The sequence below is a fragment of the Gossypium hirsutum genome, chromosome A12 (genome assembly GCF_007990345.1).
Source record: "Gossypium hirsutum isolate 1008001.06 chromosome A12, Gossypium_hirsutum_v2.1, whole genome shotgun sequence".
In the NCBI taxonomy this organism is placed as follows: Eukaryota; Viridiplantae; Streptophyta; class Magnoliopsida; order Malvales; family Malvaceae; genus Gossypium; species Gossypium hirsutum.
The window spans coordinates 104,487,480-104,507,315 of NC_053435.1; the positions used below are offsets into that span (position 1 = coordinate 104,487,480).

Here is a 19,836-nt window from a genome sequence, read left to right on the forward strand (position 1 = left end):
AGGAAAGGAGAAAGTCATCGAGGACTAAAACGGGAGAATTACGGTGTGTATTACTATAATTCAAATTTTAATTATTATTGATTGCTGAAATTTTAATTGTTATGTATGGTAAGTAAGACTTGAGGTAAGTATATGATTATTTGAAAAGTGTATTGATTGAAAAATAAATAAATGGTGACAATTGTATGGTGTTGATGGTATACACTTGTGTGAAAATTAATTTGTATATGGATTAAGATAATAGATATTTGAATTGAATGATTATTGAAAATTTTGTGTAAATGAAATTGAAATTAGAAAAAGTAAAATAATACCCTATTAACTTGTCGGACTAGATTTGATACAAATGGTATGCCATTGGATTTGTGATGTGATGAGGAGATTGTAGTTCGGCCGAGAAGATGTTTCTGTTATTATATACTTCGATTTATCCAAAGATGCACTTAATGCCTTACTGGTGTGTTATGGAGGATTTAAAATATTCTGGGTGTGTTTGGGTTGGACATTCTGGTGTGTTTGGGTGGAAATCCGAGTATCTGTCATAGTCCGAGCTTTGTTAATAGGGTAAATAATTGAAATGAAATTTTGAAAAAGAGATTATTTGTTTTAGCACTATTGAAAAGTACGAGAAAGAATGTATGAACTAAATTATGAATTGAGTTAGTATGGGAAAAATGAATTATGAATTTAAGATTTATGAAGTAAAATAATTATATATAAAAGTAGTTTAAATAATTATAAAATTTATGGTTGATGTTTGTAATTTATTAATGTTAAATAGTCTTGATTTATAGTAATACCACTGAGTATATCCATACTCAGCGTACGGTTGTTTCCGTGCGCAGGTTAGTAGAAGTCAAGTGTCCAGGCTCAGCATCCAGAACAATCCCGACTCCAACACAAACTTGGTGATGTATATTTTTCTTTTGGGTAAAGGTGGTATGTACATAGGTGTTGTTTAATCACTTGAATATGTATATTACTTTGAGTAGTGAAGGATGAATTATAAGATTTAGATGGTTAAATGAAATGGTAAGGAAAGTACATGATATTTTGATACATGAACATTAAGTTGTTAAATGAATGAAGTTTATAATCAAATTTTGAATGATGCTATGATAGTTATTAAGTTAAAATTATGTTAATGATATAAATATTAGTTATATGAATGTGAAACATTGGTGTTGGTGATTTTGGTTTGAATTTGCAGGAGGTTTAGGTAAAAATAAGCAGAAATGCTGCCGAAATTTTTTATAAAAAAATTGGAATACTCGAACAAGTCCCGTTCTACTTTTAATACGTGTTTGAACTTCGAGAGTCCAAGATAGAGACTTAATTATTATATTATACTATGAAAGTTATATTAATTGTAAATTATTCGTAAGTTGTCTGATATGTCCGGTAATGCCTCATAATCTCATTCCGACGACGGTTTGGGGTTAGGGGGTGTTACATATGGTTTAAAAAGAACGATGACAAAAAAAACAATTGAAAAATATCATTATTTATTACAAATGTTGCGGCAAATTAAATCTTTTTTTTTAACATTTTAATTTCCTAAGTTTATTTTTTCTAGTGAGTTCTGAGTCGTGACTTTTTACCATCGTTTTTTTAAAATCAAATTGTTTTATTTATTGATGGGATTTTAGCACACCTCCTATGCAACAATAAATTTCTATTACAACTGTCTAATTCTAATGGGCTACTTATTCGGCGCCTAGGGAAAATGATCGCAATAAAGAAATGGAACGTTTTAATAATATCAAAAGAAAAGAAATCTTTAAAACTAAAGCAAAAAGTAAATGAAATGCTAAACCCAGAAACTCCTCTCCTTCTGTATACCCATTGTTTTTACTGCATGAGTTGTTACTTAGGCCCTTCCTCTGAATCCTCTTCAGCATATAACTTTTCGACCGCTAGCCTCCACTAAACATTCGAGCTCATCAAATCACCCTATCATTTCCAGATCCGGACTCGTTATTATTATCTCTTCTACCATTATTGTGATTTCGGTCCCTATTCACCAGATCCTCCACTGTGTTGGGTACCTCTTCCATCCAATACTGTGGATCTTCGAATCTCCATCCTTCTCTTCCTAACTCATGCGCTACTCTGTTGGCTTCTCTCGGTATGTGGCTAAATTGTATACTTCTAAATATGCAAGCTTTCCTTTTTATTTCTTGGATGTAACCTCGGATAGTTGATTTGTCCTCTGAATTCAATGTTAGTTTCTTAATGACTGTCAACGCGTCCCCCTTTACCTCAACCTCTTGAAAACCCAAGTCCTCTGCCATGGTGACTGCCTGTAAACACGCTCTAGCCTCCGTAATGGTCGGATCTACTATATTTCTCCTTGGGTAAGTGCACGCTGCCATGACCTCGCCTTCTTTGTTTCTCGCGATAATTCCTGACACTGATTTATTTTGATTCTGCTTGAAGGCTGCATCAAAATTAACTTTTATTCTGTTATCGTTGGGTGGCCGCCATGCTTTATTATTAATCTCATTTCTACTCTTCGTGACATCACTCACGTGTTTGATTTCTGCATAATATGCATTAATGAATTCCACTGTGTCATGCACATTAGCCCTGCTACCCTCATGATACACTTTGTTTCTATTATACCAAATATCCCAGAAGAATATAGTTCTTTTTATGCACTCCTCTTCCGCAAGGTTTTCATATTCCACCGCTAACCATATATTCCAATTTGCTTCTGTATTGCATGGAGAATTACCACATCCTAGCTCCCGAAGAACTTGGCGAGTGAAAGAGCAGTCTCTGTATACATGGCTAATTGTCTCCTCATCTTCGTGACATACTCGGCACATCGTGTTATTCACCAACCTACTAATTTTCAAATTAAACAGAACCGACATATACTTCTTAGCCACTCTCCATAAATGTATACGTATCTTGCTTGGTACCTTCATATCCCAAAGTCTCCTGTAAAACTTAGATAGAAAGTTTTGTTGTATATTGGGTGTTTCTATTGTATTTCTCCATTTGTATCCTGTCTTTGCTGTATATATCCCTGTATTATCCCCCCTCCAAACCAATGCATCTTGAAGCTCGATGTTCACCAATGGGATTGCAATAATTCTCTGCATTTGGTCCTCACCAAACAATGATCGTATTTCCTCATGTTTCCAGGTAACAGCCTCCCTATCTATTAAATCTGACACCATAGTATACCTTATATTAATTTGCTGACATTAAACTCTACCATTTCCAACTTCAGGCAACCATACATCATTCCATATATTGACATTCCGCTCGTTCCTGATTCTCCAGCCAATCCCATCTTCTAATAGGCGTCTGGCTCCCCAAATGCTTCGCCAGGTATACGAAGGGTAAGAACCAACTCTTGCACTCATAAAATCCCCTTTTGGAAAATACTTCGCTTTCATTACTCGTGCCAACAAACTATCAGGTTGCATAATAATCTTCCATCCCTGTTTTGCTAACAAGGCCATATTAAACTTTGATAAATTTTTAAAACCCAACCCTCCCTTCGTTTTGGGGACGCACATATCGCTCCACTTACACCAATGAATCCCTTTATTATTTTTTTGGATTACACCACCAAAATTTACACATTATATTCTCAAGATATTGACAAAAAGAAATTGGTAATTTAAATCATTGCATCGCATAAATTGGAATAACCTGTAAAACAGATTTGAGAAATACTTCCTTCCCCCCAGCCGATAAAACCCGAATACTCCAACTGTTTATCAATTTGTTAAAACGATTTTTAATCTCAATGAATGCCTTTTTTTTCCTTTGGCCCACCATTGTAGGCAACCTCAAATACTTTTCCGGATTATTAGAAATTCTCACTCCCAAAATATTACCCACTCGCTCCTGTTCTTCCTATTCAACATTTCCACTAAAATAAATCAATGATTTGTCAAAATTGACCATTTGCCCTGAAATCACTTCATACTCATTGATTATACCTTTCATTTGGCTAGCACTATCAGTCGATGCCTCTCCGAACAGCATACAATCATCAGCAAAAAATAGATACGTTATTGAAATATTTCTTCTTCCTATCCTGGCCCCTGAAATCTTTCCCTCCCTTTTCACTTTGTCCAATATCCGTAAAAAACCTTCAGCACAAATAAGGAATAAATACGGACTGAGCGGATCACCTTGTCTCAACCCTCTGTGTGACAGCCCTAATTTGACCCTAGTCGGGAAGTGGTTTCGTGACCACAAAACCGAGTCACAAAAATAATTACATGTTATATTATATGCTTATTATATGTGAAAGTGCATGTGTGAAAGTATTGTGTCTTAATTTTGTCATTTGAATGTGGAATTAGCTAAAAAGGACTTGTTTGAGAAACTTTGAAAATGTGGTAGCTAAATGTCCAAGTGATTAATTTTGTAAATGACTAAAGTAGAGGATTTGCATGTCTATTTTACCACTTTATGTAAGTGTACGATAGTGGGGTTGGTTAATACATCATGTGCTTAATAATAATAATAAATTATAAACTTAAATTATGTTATAAAATAATATGTTATTTTATAACATAAAAATGTGGTGATAAAAACAAAGTGGAGCTTTATTTTTTTTTTCTTATCACTTAGCCGAAACTAAAGAAACTAAAAAGAAGAAGTGAAGCTCTTGAATATTCGGTCATTTGGGGGGAGATAAATTCAAGGTAAGTTCATGGTAGTTTGGTTGAAAATTCATGTTTTTGAGTTCCTCTCTTGGTTTTACTTTAAACCCATGAATTAATTTGTTAAATGTTGGTTAATTGTGCATTCGGTCATGATAGGAAATTGCAAAAATTTTGTATTTGATGATAGAAATTGATGAATGAAAGTTTGATGGACTATAATGTTAAAATCTATGTGATTGTAAGTTTATAAATTTAAATTTTGAAATTTGAACTATGTGTGGCTCAATTGCTTGAAATTGGAATTCGGCTATAGTATGAAATACAAAGAAAATTTGGTGTTGGATGTTTTAAATGATTTAGATAGTTATAAATTAAGTTTGAGGCTTGGTACTTATGTATAGATGGTTTATTTAGATAACTTGGCTTGTAAGTTTAATGGTGAAATTTATGCTTTGTGAGGATAAATGGTTTAAAAAGGATCATTCGGCCATGATGTAAAAATTATGATGATGTGATGTTAAATGCTTTGAATATTGAGTATATATTGTTATAAGTTGAATTTAAGGTTTGTTAAATTGTCTTTGTCATTGCCGAATGTGTGTATAGTTAAAGAAAATTGTTAAAGTGCTTAGTTAATTGATATTAAGTTAATGGTGTGTGTATAAATTATTTAAAATATAAACTTTGTATGAGTATTAAAGGTTGTATATGAATTCGGCCTTGGGAGGAATTTTAGTATAAAATGCTTGAATGTTAAATAGGTTATTGCTTTAATGACTGAATGTGCCAAAGGTTAATGCATGGACTAGTTGATCAATATGTGTTAAGGGAACATGAATAAATATCTATTTGATGAGCTATTTATTTGGCTATATGTTTGAGATATGTATATGAAAATATAAAAAGCCATATGAGTTTTGTGTTTGTGTATGTGAACTAGGTATATAATGAATATTCGGCTATGAAGGTTAAAGGTTAAGTCATAGGAATTTTGGTGATATACATATTCTGTCATTAGGGTTATATGTACTTTGGCTATGTGGGTTATGTGTTAAGGTAAGTTACTTATTTGATATGTGTATTCGGTCATAAAGGTGTACATGAAGAAATGTTAAATTAATTGTATTAAATTGCTTAATGTGATTAAAAATGTGTATGACCATTTTGTATTTGAGCTAAAAGTAGCTATATGACCTATTTAATTTCTTGTCATATTCGGTCATAAGCTAGCATGATGAGACTTTAATAAGTTAAATTTGTTTGAATTAGCTCAAGAGTATAAAGAACCAAGGTTGGATAGGGGAAAAGAGAAAGTAGTTGAATAACCGATCCGAGACTGTTCGAAAATATTCGAGGTAAGTTTTAAGTTGTTAAACATAAGTAATATTCAATAATGACATGACATATTTTGAGAATTTAATATTATTTGTAATGTATGTATATGGCCGAATGGCAAATATAATATGGAAGTATAATGTGATATGCTTTTATGATCAAATGATAAGTGTTAGATGAATATGAGTGAGATGTTATGTGTAAACTATCAAATGATAAGTGTGAATGATGAAATGAAATAAAAGTGAATAAAATGTAGGATGATATATTCGAATGATGCTAGTACCTAATTTGGTGTGATTGTGTTATATGAAACTTGTTGATTTGAATATCGTATGATACTAATCGGGCCTTTGAGCCTAATAGGCTATAATGCCGGTGAGATACTAATCGGACCCTTGAGCTTAGCAGGCTATAATGCCGGTGAGATACTATTCGGGCCTTCGAGCCTAGCAGGCTATAATGCCGATGAAATGATATCGGGCTTTGAGCCTAGCAAGCAATATGCCGGTGGATGAATTCGGGATTAAAACCTAGCAGGCTATATACCGGTGATTTGATAAAAGTCTAAGACTAAGATACCTCGTGTTAGAACGACAAATGAATACATTCAATACGTTAAGTTGGCCAGGTACGTATTATGTACTTTTATTTGAGTTTGATTTGAATTGATCATAAGTGTATAATGTGATACATATGTGAATAAATGTTATAACTATATCTATGATCATGATACATTCGGTCAATGTGTGAAAGTATGTGAAAGTATTTGATTTATTTATGTTATATGAATTCAGATTAATTGAAATAAGAATGCTAAATGTGCATTATGTGCTGCGTATATTCGGCCAAATGGCATTATACCTAGAAAATGGCCTATTGAGAAATTGAATGATCGAAGTATAATTGAGTTTATTTGTTTGCATTGCTTAAAACTTACTAAGCTTATGAAAGCTTACTCCGTTTGTTACGTTTCTCTATTTTATAGATTGTTGACTCCAGTCACCTGCTCGGGAGGGGATCGTCAGTAACTCGTCACATTATCTATCATTTTGGTACTATTATATTTTGGAGCTAGGATGGCATGTATAGAATAGACTTAAGTGAATGAGATTTTGAGATGTTGTAGTATATAAGCACTATGAATATGGCAACTTTTGAATGTCTATATAAGTCTGAATTTTGATCTATGATTGTATTTGGCTATGCATAAAATTGCTAATGAACTTAGGTAAATGTGAATGTACAAATGTAGTGTTTTAGATTGGTAACTCTTCATAATCGACTCCGGCGACGGATACGGGTTATAGGGGTGTTACACTCTGGCCGGTCGAAATTCTTTTCCATTTTTCCCATTAGTCACCACCGTATACTTAACACTCGTAATACACCTCATTATTAACGTTATCTATTCTTCACAAAAGCCCATACGGTGCATCATTTTTTCCACAAAACACCATTCCACCCTGTCGTAAGCTTTACTCATATCGAGTTTTAAAGCGAAGCTTTTATTTGATCTCCCTCTTCGTTTCTTAAATGAGTGAAAAATCTCGTACGCCACCAATATGTTATCTGTAATTTGCCTTCCCGGCACAAACACCCCTTGACTGTCATCGATACAATAATGTAAAATAAGACGAAATCTGTTGACAATCACTTTTGAAATTATCTTGTATATCACTGTGCAAAGACTAATTGGTCGAAACTAACTCATATTATTCGGTGTAATCACCTTAGGGATCAATACTATACTTGTCCGATTCACCTCCTCCATATTCCGTTGACCATTCAAGACCTGAAAACAATACCTCCTAATCTCTTCCCCCACTATATTCCAATATTTTTGAAAAAAGATTGTCGGGAACCCATCAATCCCTGAAGCTTTAAGAGCGGCAATAGATTTCAATGCTTCTAGAATTCTGCTGCTTGAAATTCCTTCCGTAAATTTTCGTTGAATTCCTTTGTAATACAAGGACGTATTGTTGAAAGTAAATCATCACTGCTACTGACTACACTTTTGGAAAACATATTTTTAAAATAATCAGTTGCTATAGTAGAAATTTCAGTAGCCTCATTCACCCATCTGCCAGCTTCATTTTCAAGCCCTTTAATTCTATTATTTTTCTGCCGATAAGAAGCCCATCTATGAAAGAAAGTCGTATTCTTATCCCCATATGCAACCAATCAACTCTCGCCCTTTGTTTCCAGAAAAGCTCCTCTCTATCAGTTTCTAAATACATTTTCAATCTAATCTCCGTCATCTCTGCTAAGACCTCATCACTGATTTCTTTAGAACTCAAACTTATCATTCTACTGTTCAAGACATTTGATCGGTATTCTCTAGCCCCTTTTTCTTTCTTCGCCCATTTACTTAAACGTGTCCCCAGTTCTGTGAGTTTCGTCATCGTTTCTTCTTCATTAGACAGCCACCCTTGCTTGACTTGCTCTTCTAATTCTTCACTCAGCAACCAATCAACATTAAATCGAAATTGCTTGTGGCTATCCAACGTTCGTGTGTTCTCATCCCCTCTCGTATCAACTATCACTGGACAATAATCCGATAACCCATGTTGTAAATATTGAACCGAGTAATTATTAAACAGATTCCACCATTCTTGATTAGCTACTCCTCTATCCAATCTTTCCCGTATATTGTTCCCAGCTAATCTACCTCTTTCCCAAGTGTACCACTGACCAACAAACCCAAAATCATTTAGTTCACAATCTTCAAGTGCTTCCCTAAAAGCATTCATCTGTCTTTCCCCTCTAATTCGTCCTCCTTGTTTTTTATGAGGAATAGAATCTCATTGAAGTCACCCAAAATTTTTTCCTATTTTTTAAAATCAAACTGATGATGTTGTTAATGTATCAAGGACACCACAAAAAATAAATAAATTTTTACTATATATTTTTTATATTTCTAAATGCTGAAAATATAATTATTTTTAAAAAATTCATACCGGTGCCACTAATGTGTCAAGTAACACCACTTAAATTTTTTTTCTTCATCATAATAATTGACATATAATTGGGTTTAATTTAAAGTGATGCCGCTTGACAGCTTGACGACACCCAATATTACTGTGGAAAACAATTCATTTTTATAATTAAACTAGATCTTATATCATATTCATATTTAATTATTTTTATATTATGTTAATTAAAAAAACCAACAAAGCTCATCGTAACTTCTTTTTATTAATATTTATAGATTCCCCCCCTAAATTGGGTAAATATGCAATATAAATATAGGTTGATGTAGACGTAAAATTCTAATAAAAATTCTAATATCAACCCAAAAATAGAGAAAAACAATATATATATCCAGTCGGCTCCATTAATTGATGGCTGTCATAAATCCATTGGTGCCAAGCGTTGTGATGTCTCATATTTGGTCCAGCAATGGAAGGCCATAAGCTGATGTTAGTTATTGTGCATCCATTAACCATAATCTGTAAAGGATAAAATGAAATGATGGGAAGCAATAGAACCCACACACACGCATCTCCATTCTCCACTGAAGTTAGTGCAAAACAGGAACAGTCTCTCCTATCAGTCCAAATCAAATAAAGGCAACACACATGACAAAATCGCCATCTGATTTGGCCCAGCAAGTGCGACACAACCATACTACAAAAAGCTATGCTGTAAGGAACAAGGACACAAGGGTGACGCCATTCTCCATGACGTACTAAATGTGGTTGTATGACGATTAGCCGCACACCCCCTTTTCTTTTAGAATCAAAATCAAACTCGTTAAGAAATTACAGTCCACATTTGTAAGTCCAAAGTTGCAAAATGGACTCAATTTTACTGGGCTCAACAACCCCAATCTTTTTCCTTAAACTATGTACGTCCAAAGTCTAATATCTTCATTTAGGAAGTGTAAGTATTGTTTACTATTTAGCCTGTCTATTGGTGATGAGGGCTGATGGTGACTATTGCTAACACGAAACTTGAGAGATGGGCTAACCCTAATTTATACTTATATTACTATTTGAATCTCATGTTGGTTTTTGGATTGGATGAATTTAGATTTGATTAGTTTAGATTAATTTTAGGATTTAATTATTTCGAGTTTAAGTAAATTTTGGGTGGGTTTTAATCAACTTTGTTTATAACAATTTTATTTGCTTATCAAGATTTTGTTTGTTATACGTCTGTAACAATATGTTGCTGTAGAGAGATAATTGTGATAAATTTATAATAGATTTCATATAGTGAGTTTTCATCAACTAAACAAAGTAGGAATCAAAAAAAGAAAATTAAAATATATACAGTAGGTGCATGCATTATTACTTTTATGCATATTTTATTTTACATTATTTCACATGATTAATTATGAAGTTAATAAATCTAATAAGTTCAATTAATCAATACGAGTTGTCAAATTAAATTAATTAATTTATCATGAATTATTAATTCAATAATCGATCAAATTATTAGTTTATATGATGTTTCAAATTTGTAACTATTATATTTTATAGGGAAATTAATAGTTTATTGAACATTATTTTTATCTAATAAAACATAATTAATATATTTTATGTGAAATTTAAAATTTTATTAAAATGATATTTTAATTAAGATTACTATTATTTAATAAGTTATAACGAATAGGCTTCTTTATATGAAATGACTATAATTTTACTAAAAATTTTAGAAAATATATTGTTAGAGAGAACCAATTTAACAAAGAATATACTTCATAACCATGTTTGTTGTTGTTATAAATGAAAAGTTGTTATACAGAGTTAAAATAAAATATAAAAAATCGGTTCTACTAAAAGTTTGGCTATTTTAGTAAAAAATGTTGTTACAATGGATATCTGTTGACGATGGGGCTAACTGTATTTTAAATCAATTCCAGCATAAATCATTAAATGTTTATGGTCAAATATGATTGGGTTGAGTTTGATTTCAAGGTAGGTTTAAATTCTAACTACAAGTTTACTAGCCGTCTGCACTAGATATTGTGTTAAGACAATTATACTCGGTTTATGTTCTTCAAGTCTGCATGAATAGTGTGCTCCAATGTTTTGTAGGATAAATATTGGACAAGATCATGTTCATGGGTTTCCCCAAGAGAATAAACCATGCTAAAGAGTGATTTATGTAAGATATATATAGATAATGATACATATATAGAGAGAGAGAGAGAGCTAAGTTTAGAGCTTGAGCTTGATAAGGTTGTTGCACAAATCAGACATATACCATCGATAGTGTACAATCCTGGTGCAAAGATATAAAAGAGGTTGAAGCTAGAAGCCTCATTTTCATTCACTAAGGCCAAGGTGTCTCATTTTATTATGCAGTGTTTGATATAAGTAGGCATGATTTCGTATTTTAATACATATAAATCCTTGTTCCAGACAAAAACATTTTACTGTAACAATCAATAATCAAATAAAGTTAAGAAATCAACTCAAAAGAACGATAATATATAATTATTAAAGGTAAAGAAGAAGAAAATTAAATAATAAAAAGAATCATAATAACTAACCCAAAAAAAAAACAAACCCAAAAGGACAATGATTGGGGATCATCAGGGAGACACATCTTTTCTGGGCCACTAATCGTGAGTTTTAGGCCATCCTATTGCATGTTGCAAGGGGGGGCCATCAGACCAAGCAAGAGATTTCAGTTCTTTATACCTATAAAGAAGAAAAAACAAGGGAGGGAGGAATTTCTTTATATAAAAAAACTTACTTAAAAGTAAGGAGAAAATTATATTTTGTCAACCACATTGGATGCTTGTCCCCTCTTCATAGATCCATATGTTTCTTTTTTTTTTGGAGTACTGGAACATATCTATGCTAATTTGATTCCGATATAATTTATTTTTAAACAACCGTCCAACTATTTTAAGATAATATTAATTTCATGCTGTCGACTGTCGTGTCTAATCTTCTAATAGTTTTATTTGCATTTAGAATTATATTCTAGTTGAATTTTGTACAAAATAATAATTTATATAATGGAAAACTAAGAATAAATGAGGCTAGCTTCACTATCAATAATAAGAATATTGGGAAAGAATAGTATGAAACAGAGATGTTATATCATCATGTATTCTTTATCAATTATTTAATGTCATTTTTGTATTCCATGTTATTGACATGTCATTTTGATAATTTTTTAACCTGAAACCTTGTACCCTGGACCCAACTTTTAAGATCAAGGGTTTAGGGTATAGGGTTTAAGGTTTAAGATTTAGAGTTCAAGATTTGAGGTCTAGAATCTAAGGTTCAAGGTTAATAGTTCAAGGTTTAAAGTTTAAGATTCAATGTCTGGGATTCAAGTTAAAAAATTTATTCATGGTTCGAGTTTCAGGGTTCAAGTTAAAACAATTAACAAAATGATGTGTCAATAACATGAAAAAAGATGTAGATACAGGATGATGATATGTCTCTGCTCCATAAAAACCTCTCGCAAGAATATTGATTATGAATTTTAAAATATATATTTGGAATTCACATCTCACTTTTTTTAAAAAAGAGATATAAGTAAAATTATATTTATTGATAATTATAAAAATACTAGATTTGAATCATTATACATAGAATAAAGTATTATAAAATACAAATTTAACATAACCTAAATTAGAATAACTTTGAACAACCTCACATGTAATAAGATTTAAATTAAAATAAATTTACACAGAATTCAAACCTAGAAAAAAAAGTTATTCCAAAGTCTCAACTTTGCCAATAGAACGAAGATTTGAGTAGCTTTCCGACCTTGAAACTTGCTTAAAACTAAATATTGCTTATGATTATGATGATAAAGTGCAAACTATTTCTCCATGAGGAAAAAAAAAAAGGAGAGAGTTTAATTAACTTTTAAAATCTAATTAGGTAAAGAAAGAAGTCAAGAAGTGCAGCTTTCTTGGCAATTATTAAAAGGGTTTTAAAGCATCCCTGTCGACATGAAGTAATTTCTAAGATATAATTAAAGCAGTACAGGTTAATTTAAAATGGTTATGACTTAACATGCCTCAAAAGGGGAGAAAAACACAAGGAAAAAGAAAAAAGCTTTAAAAATTGTAGAGAGGTCGGCAGTTGTTTCAGCCATTGATCACCTTATATTACATGCAATATGGCTCTAATATTTCATTTCGTTTTTGTTTTTGTTAGGCTTTGTTTTGACGTCTGATTCAATATTTCTTGATGCCTCTTAACAAATAGAAAAAAAAATCATGCAAGAAAATAAAATAAAATCTGGTTTAACATAGAGATAGAGAGAAAGACACGTTACCAACCAGGAGAGAAAGTGAAGGGAGAGGGAAAAGCAAAGAAAGGTGGCTATGTCGGCCATTTATAGTCAAAATTCGTTGATTCAAGAAAATTAATGAAACGAAAAAAAAAGATAAATTTGGGCTACAGGATACTGATTTGGCCGTAGATATAATCATATCCCCCACAGATTGTACTAATTTAGATTTGAAGGTTACCAACAAAGAAAACTATAATATCGAAAGCCGTTGTAAAGGGGTTACTGTGTATGGATTTTTCCCGGCCGACTTCGATATTTTCCTTTAAGGGTTACTTTGGATATATTTTCATCCCAACACTCAAAATGGGAAGATAACCAAAGACCATAATAAGATTGCTGAATGTGGATCGCAAATCACAAATTATGCAATTTTGACGTTGTTGCGAGTGCTTCCACATACCATTAAAAACGACCCCACTAGATATTCCATGAGATGTTTGTCCCCCCTTCAAAAGGTGAAAAAAGTCTTGTAGGCCCTAACCTATATATATGTAGTCGATGGGTTAAAAAAAAAAAGCATCAACCATCATTCTGAATTTAAATTTTTAAAAAATTAATATTAATATCCCTAAATACGCATTACATCTGATATTTATATTTAAATATTTTATTAAATTGGTGTTGCTCTTAATCAAGTCACCAACTCAGTTATGAAACTATAAAAATATTCATTATTTAAATTATAATTATGAATCGAACGATCGAACATGTGTTCAATAATATTAAAACATAAATTTATTATCACCTCACTTATATAAATATTTTTTTTTTGGATATGACAAAATCTAGTGTATATATATAGTCTCTTTAAAGGTTACAACAAAATAATAATATCCTATATGAATAGCATATATAGTTATGTTTAGGGTCTATTCGGTCAAGAGAAATCAATGAAGTACTGTCTATCGAGAAGTCGATTAAATCTTCAACAGTGGTCAGTATTGTCTTCATGTTGGGGTTTTATTTCTCTCTTTCACAAAGAATCCCGATGGGGGAACGCCTCGATTGATGAAGATATATTTAGCAAAACTCATGAGAGATATGTCAGTATAGTGCATAACATTAGTTATGTAAATAACCTATTTGCAAAGAGACTCAAACAATCAACTTAAGAGATATAGATAAAATCTCAGCATGGGAACAATACCTATCAATATTAGAAATTTAATAAATTATCTGATAAACAATACTTCAAAAGCATCTTCCAATAAAGTTTTCTCCTCAACAAATTAGTACTAATAGATAGGCCTTAAATCTATACATGTAATAAATATATAATGTAATTTAATATACCAAGTTGGACCTCCACCATCATAAGCATCCCAATTGGGATGGATTGATACCGAAACGACTAGAATCATCTTGCCATTCTTGCATATATTAATTATGTTTTGAAAATGTGCGCTTAATATTTGACAACAAGAATTGCATTTCTAGTTAAGGTATTACATCAAGAATTAAATTAAAATTACATTTAATCTGAAAAAAATAATCTCAAATCATAGAAAATACTTGTATTACAAAAAAAAAGAAAAGAAAAGAAGCAATCCTAGCTCAAAAATTTTGCCAATTAAAGTTTTTGTTAAATTATATTTACGAAGACATTAATTGTTAAGGATTGTGATGAATCTTTGATGTTTTTAAAACTTAAAAGGAAAATAAAAAGATGCATGCTTTGAGAAAGAGAAGTCATATCATACATAGTTTATGAAAGGAGTTAACAAAGTAATACAACTCTCTCCAATTAAGAATGGATAATCGTCTCAATGAAATGTTTACACTAATTTCTTTATAAATTAAGGAAAACCTATTTCCTTAGTGCTTTCATCCTTACATAATTATAAATAATCTTAAGTCAAAAAGTAGGATTGAAAGAGAATAGATTAAAATAAAAATAAGAGATAAGAGTTTGGATTCAAATTCCAACACTTCGAATCTTCCGCTTAATTATCAAAAAGTAAATTAGATGTTCACACTTAGTTATTTTATCAATATGAATTTCCAAGACATAGTTTTTAAGGTTTCATTTATTGGTTTGCAAAATAATCACATGGCCGGTTTAGTTTATTGTTTGTGAGTATATATTTGATACAATAATACGAGGTTACAAAAAAGGAAATAATTATCATTTTCGTTACATTTTTTTAGACAGACGACACTTATATTTGAAACACTTATTTACAATTTGAATAAATTATTCTTCTAGTTATTGTTTTTTAATTTTTTTAAAGTTATTCTATGCTTTTTGTTTATAATTTTTTTATATGTTAAATATAGAGTTTATTTTAAATAAATTATCTCTTTATTTTAAGATTTTACGTAATTGAATTAACTTTTAATGTTATAATATTAAAATTAATAAATATTAAATTGTTAAGCTTAAAATATAATTTTAAAAAAATATATTAATAACATTTATCAAATTAAATTTATTTTTTTCAAATATAATAAAAGTTAATTACATTCGTTGATTAAAGTAGAGTAAAAATAAATATAAAATTAAAACAAATCGAATATTAACAATTGTAACATTAAAACAAATTAATTTAACAATATGTATAAATTAATAATATTATTTAAATTATAAAATATTAATATTAATATTCAAATCATGATGAATTTTTGTATTATTTTAATATTAAATATTTTTTAAATTAAATAACATTAATATAACGGATTGTAAATTAGTTAAATATTTTTAAAATATTTTGTGATCTGTTTAATTTTATTAATAAGTTTTTTTGGAAGAAATCCATTTATAAAATTAAACAAAAAATATTATTATAAAATTATTATAAATTTAATATAAACAATCAAATTGCATGGAAATACAAATTAGTTATATACTATACAATAGATCGAATAATGAAAAATCATGCCATTCATTAATTATTCGTTTATACTATCATACATTAACAGAATGCATCAATTCTGTTTATTTTAGTTTGTATTCTTCATTTGTTACAATTTTGATGGAATTATTTCTCTATGTCACGTGCGTGTATATATATATATTGACATTTACACAGTAGAAAGAGGACCCCTCCCCCCTCTCTTGATTATTCGACTCATAATTTCTCGAATTCAAGAAGGTTGCAAAATTTATGCAATATACCTAGTGGCTAACATGATTAAAGAAACATCATCTCCTTCCTCTCTTCTTTTCTTTAAAATGTTTCATCGTTGGATTTGAAAACTTATGGCAGCTAGCACGCGTATTCAACTAATACGTGCATAGTTGTATGATAACTTGGGTATTGGGTATTAAGTTGAGTCGTAAAATGTTTTAGTTTGAATTTAATCAAGATGTAATGTAATCAATAAATACTAAAAAATTAGTATGAAAGATAGAAAAAAAATTGATTATATATATATATAAGTAAGAAAGTGTGAGAACATCTCAAAAACAAAGAGAAAAAGAAACAAACAACCCAATATTACATCATTTTATCTATATCTATCACAAAAAGCTCTTGAAAGCAAAGAAATATGGGAACCCTAACCAACGGCTTAAATCCCAAAGTATTTTACGTGTTGCAAATCACTCTATCACACATTCATGAATAAATCCTTTTTTCTTGTTTTTTTTTTGGGGGGGGGGTCCTTTAATTAACAGTTTTTTTTTTCAGAGGAAGACAAGTTTTATGCTCAAAGCTGCATCAAATGCCTGCAGCCATGCCCTACTTACTTCATTTCGTCAAACTCAAGTTCCTAATTTATTGAATTTAAAAAATCCAAAAAATATGGATCAATTAATAGCTCCACAAGCTTTCTCCATCGGAATTCTCCGGCGACTCATCGGATGGCGTCGAGCGTATCCTCGGTGGCGACACCAGCATTCCCTGCGCCATGTCAACCAGCAAATTAGGCAGGTCTAAAAGGGCATCCTCGTCCACATATTCTTCTTTGCTCATTTCTTCTCGATCTTTGGCCTGATGATACTCATCTGTTCCAATATTAATCCCACTTTTCATTTCATCCTTTTTAAGTGAAGCAGCAGCTGAGGCCGCTTTCCGTATATCCGCCGATGATGTAGAAACAGGAAGCCGATAAGAAGCAACAGAGGCCGGGAAGTTAAAAACAGCCTCACTGCCTTTTAGGGCTAGGGCAGCCACATCATAGGCAGCTGCAGCCATTTCTGGGGTGGGATACGTACCTAGCCATATACGCGTGGTTTTGCGCGGTTCACGGATTTCAGAGACCCACTTGCCGCTCCGGTACCGGATTCCACGATACATTGGGTGTTTCCCGGGGGAGGAGGAGGAGGCCATAGGAGATTTGCCAGCAGGAGGTAGTTTGGCACACGTGGGAGGCGGGTCCTCGCAGGTGTGAGTGAGCAAGGGATGTGGGACTTGGATGTTTGGGTGGTCGAAGGATGATGGTATGGGCGGCTGAGAACGATGGTCATCGGTGGGATTATTAGGGTCAGTCATCATATATAATTAACCCAAAGGAAGGTGAAAATATGATAAAGACTTTAAAACGAAGGCAATCTTATTTAGAGGTTTATAGTATTATATATATATATGGTATTTAAAATGGAAAGCTGATTTGTTTCAAGTGCTGGTCTCACCATTGCTCTTTAAAGAAAAAACAAAAAAAGGCGAAAACATGGGTACTTCGCGGGGCAAATAGTGGTACCCGGCAATGCCAGTTGAGTTTCAATGGGGGATTTTTTTTAGGGTTTTAGTCTTGTCCGAGCCTGAAGTGGCAAAACTGATCGTTAAGAAGAAGAGGCTCTAATTAATCTAGTCTTTGACGGATGACACCAAACCACACGCCTTGTTTAGTCCCAAACCTAATATATAGCTGTTCTCTACATACGGGATAATGCCCCATTAGCAAACTGCTTACCAGAACTATCCCCTTTTATTGGCCCCGTTTTGCTGCACACTCACAGTACACACGCCTAAATACTTAGTTGTTTTATTTGTAGGCCACAATCCAATTTGGTGAAATTTCGATTTCAAGCTCAAAATCTCTGGGATTACAGAGTTTTAGGAATTGAAAGATTGAGACTGATTGCCAATGTAAACTATAGCAATATGTGGAAATTGGATAAACCCTGGTTTGAGTTAGTAATTACCTTGAAGTCAGTGAACTGCCTGGCTGACCTCTTTTCTTTACCGCCCAAAAAAAAAAGTCAGTAAACTGTCTAAGGTAATGGAGTAGATGGGTTTTTTTATTTATTTACGAGAATGATATGTTTATAATAGTAAAATTGAGTCACCTCATACTGTTAATTTATTGATGATTAATGTATTGTTGGGATCGATATTGCTTAACAATATGGCATGACCTAATTTTACTGTTTATAACAACCTATTATTATATAAATTATCTTCATTTGGTTCTATGTTCTTAATTAATTTTTTTATATTATTTATGAAAAAAAACCGCAATAGATGAGTGGAAAACAAGTTGGCAAAAATTATGGTACTTGTAATTTCATTGACCGACATGTACCTACTTATAGATCTTCCAATTTGAAAAGCAGAAGTAACCAAAGGGTTTTAAAATTTTTGGACCAATTGCAATTTCTCATATGGTCTACAAATTAAAATAATCATGCGGTATTATAGAGAGAAACCTATTCAAAATAGGTTAAAAACTTAAGAGAATGCAAATTAAGGAAAAATAAACCCATCTCTTAAAAAAGATTATATAAATCAAAAGAATTAAGCATCCAGTTGTTGTTAACAACTACATGTGACATTGAAAAATCCTGTATCCAAGTTGTTGGTTATGGTGAAATTGGTGAGAAACTAAGGAAGGGAGAAAGATATTGAATGGGTTATTGAGTTTTCGACTTGCCAACCACAACTTGTAATCCGATATTTCATTAATCAATGGAAAAGACTACTGACATGGCTGCTTATTGATTGATCTGTTTACCTAAGAGCTAGCATTTAATGAAATATTTGGATTTGGTTAAAAATTATATGTTGTCAAATTGAAGCTTGTGACAAAAATCTTAGTATCAGACGAAATAAAATAAATTCCTCCACAAAAAGTGAGGTCCCATTTCATGTTTGATATATCAGCCCAAAAAGGGAAGGACATGTATTGATAGATAGATTCCCTCATACACATTAATTCCCTTGGATGAAATTCGGCCAGCAAGGTCTGCTTCCATGCAGTTCTATTTTTTATATATGACTACAGACAGTCCACAGACTACAGAGTGTCTTTGTCTTCCAGGTACAGACATGGTTGATCCCTGTACCAAGAAAAAAAAAAATAAGCAGCCCACTTTTTATTGTTCAGATACAGTATATTTAAACTTACGTCTTTTTACATTAATAATAATATTCATATCAATTAAGTTAATACTCAATCTTACATTTTAACTTTATACCACTATCTTTTACTCCTTTAGGAAAAAAGAAGTTGGACTTGAGGTTTTTATGAACCCATTCAGATGAACCTATATAAAACCTCTTTTGTTGATTTTTGTACCTTTAAAAAGATAGATTATCTCGATATTAAGTTGGTGTTCATCCCTCTCTAATCTACTTGATAGAGAGAACCTTAGTTGTAGTCATCATCATAGCCATACTTTATGTTTTTTCTTCTTTAAATAAATTAT

The 19,836-nt window shown here is 31.7% G+C and overlaps 2 protein-coding genes across 2 annotated transcripts; both read right to left on the reverse strand.

Annotated features, from left to right (window-relative positions):
* Nucleotides 1-8,047: 8,047 nt before the first annotated feature.
* LOC107936402 (uncharacterized) lies at nt 8,048-8,725 on the reverse strand. The gene has a single exon (XM_016869125.1). The coding sequence runs from the start codon at nt 8,723-8,725 to the stop codon at nt 8,048-8,050; it is 678 nt and encodes a 225-aa protein (XP_016724614.1).
* Nucleotides 8,726-16,606: 7,881 nt separating this feature from the next.
* Nucleotides 16,607-18,530, reverse strand: LOC107936406 (ethylene-responsive transcription factor ERF027). Its single transcript, XM_016869129.2, has one exon. The coding sequence runs from the start codon at nt 17,681-17,683 to the stop codon at nt 17,000-17,002; it is 684 nt and encodes a 227-aa protein (XP_016724618.1). The 5' UTR covers nt 17,684-18,530; the 3' UTR covers nt 16,607-16,999.
* Between the last annotated feature and the right edge of the window lie 1,306 nt (nt 18,531-19,836).

Bases quoted from the DNA above. Each gene is read 5' to 3' on its own strand.
- LOC107936402 (XM_016869125.1), bottom strand. From the start codon at position 8,725: ATGAATGCTTTTAGGGAAGCACTTGAAGATTGTGAACTAAATGATTTT.
- LOC107936406 (XM_016869129.2), bottom strand. From the start codon at position 17,683: ATGATGACTGACCCTAATAATCCCACCGATGACCATCGTTCTCAGCCG.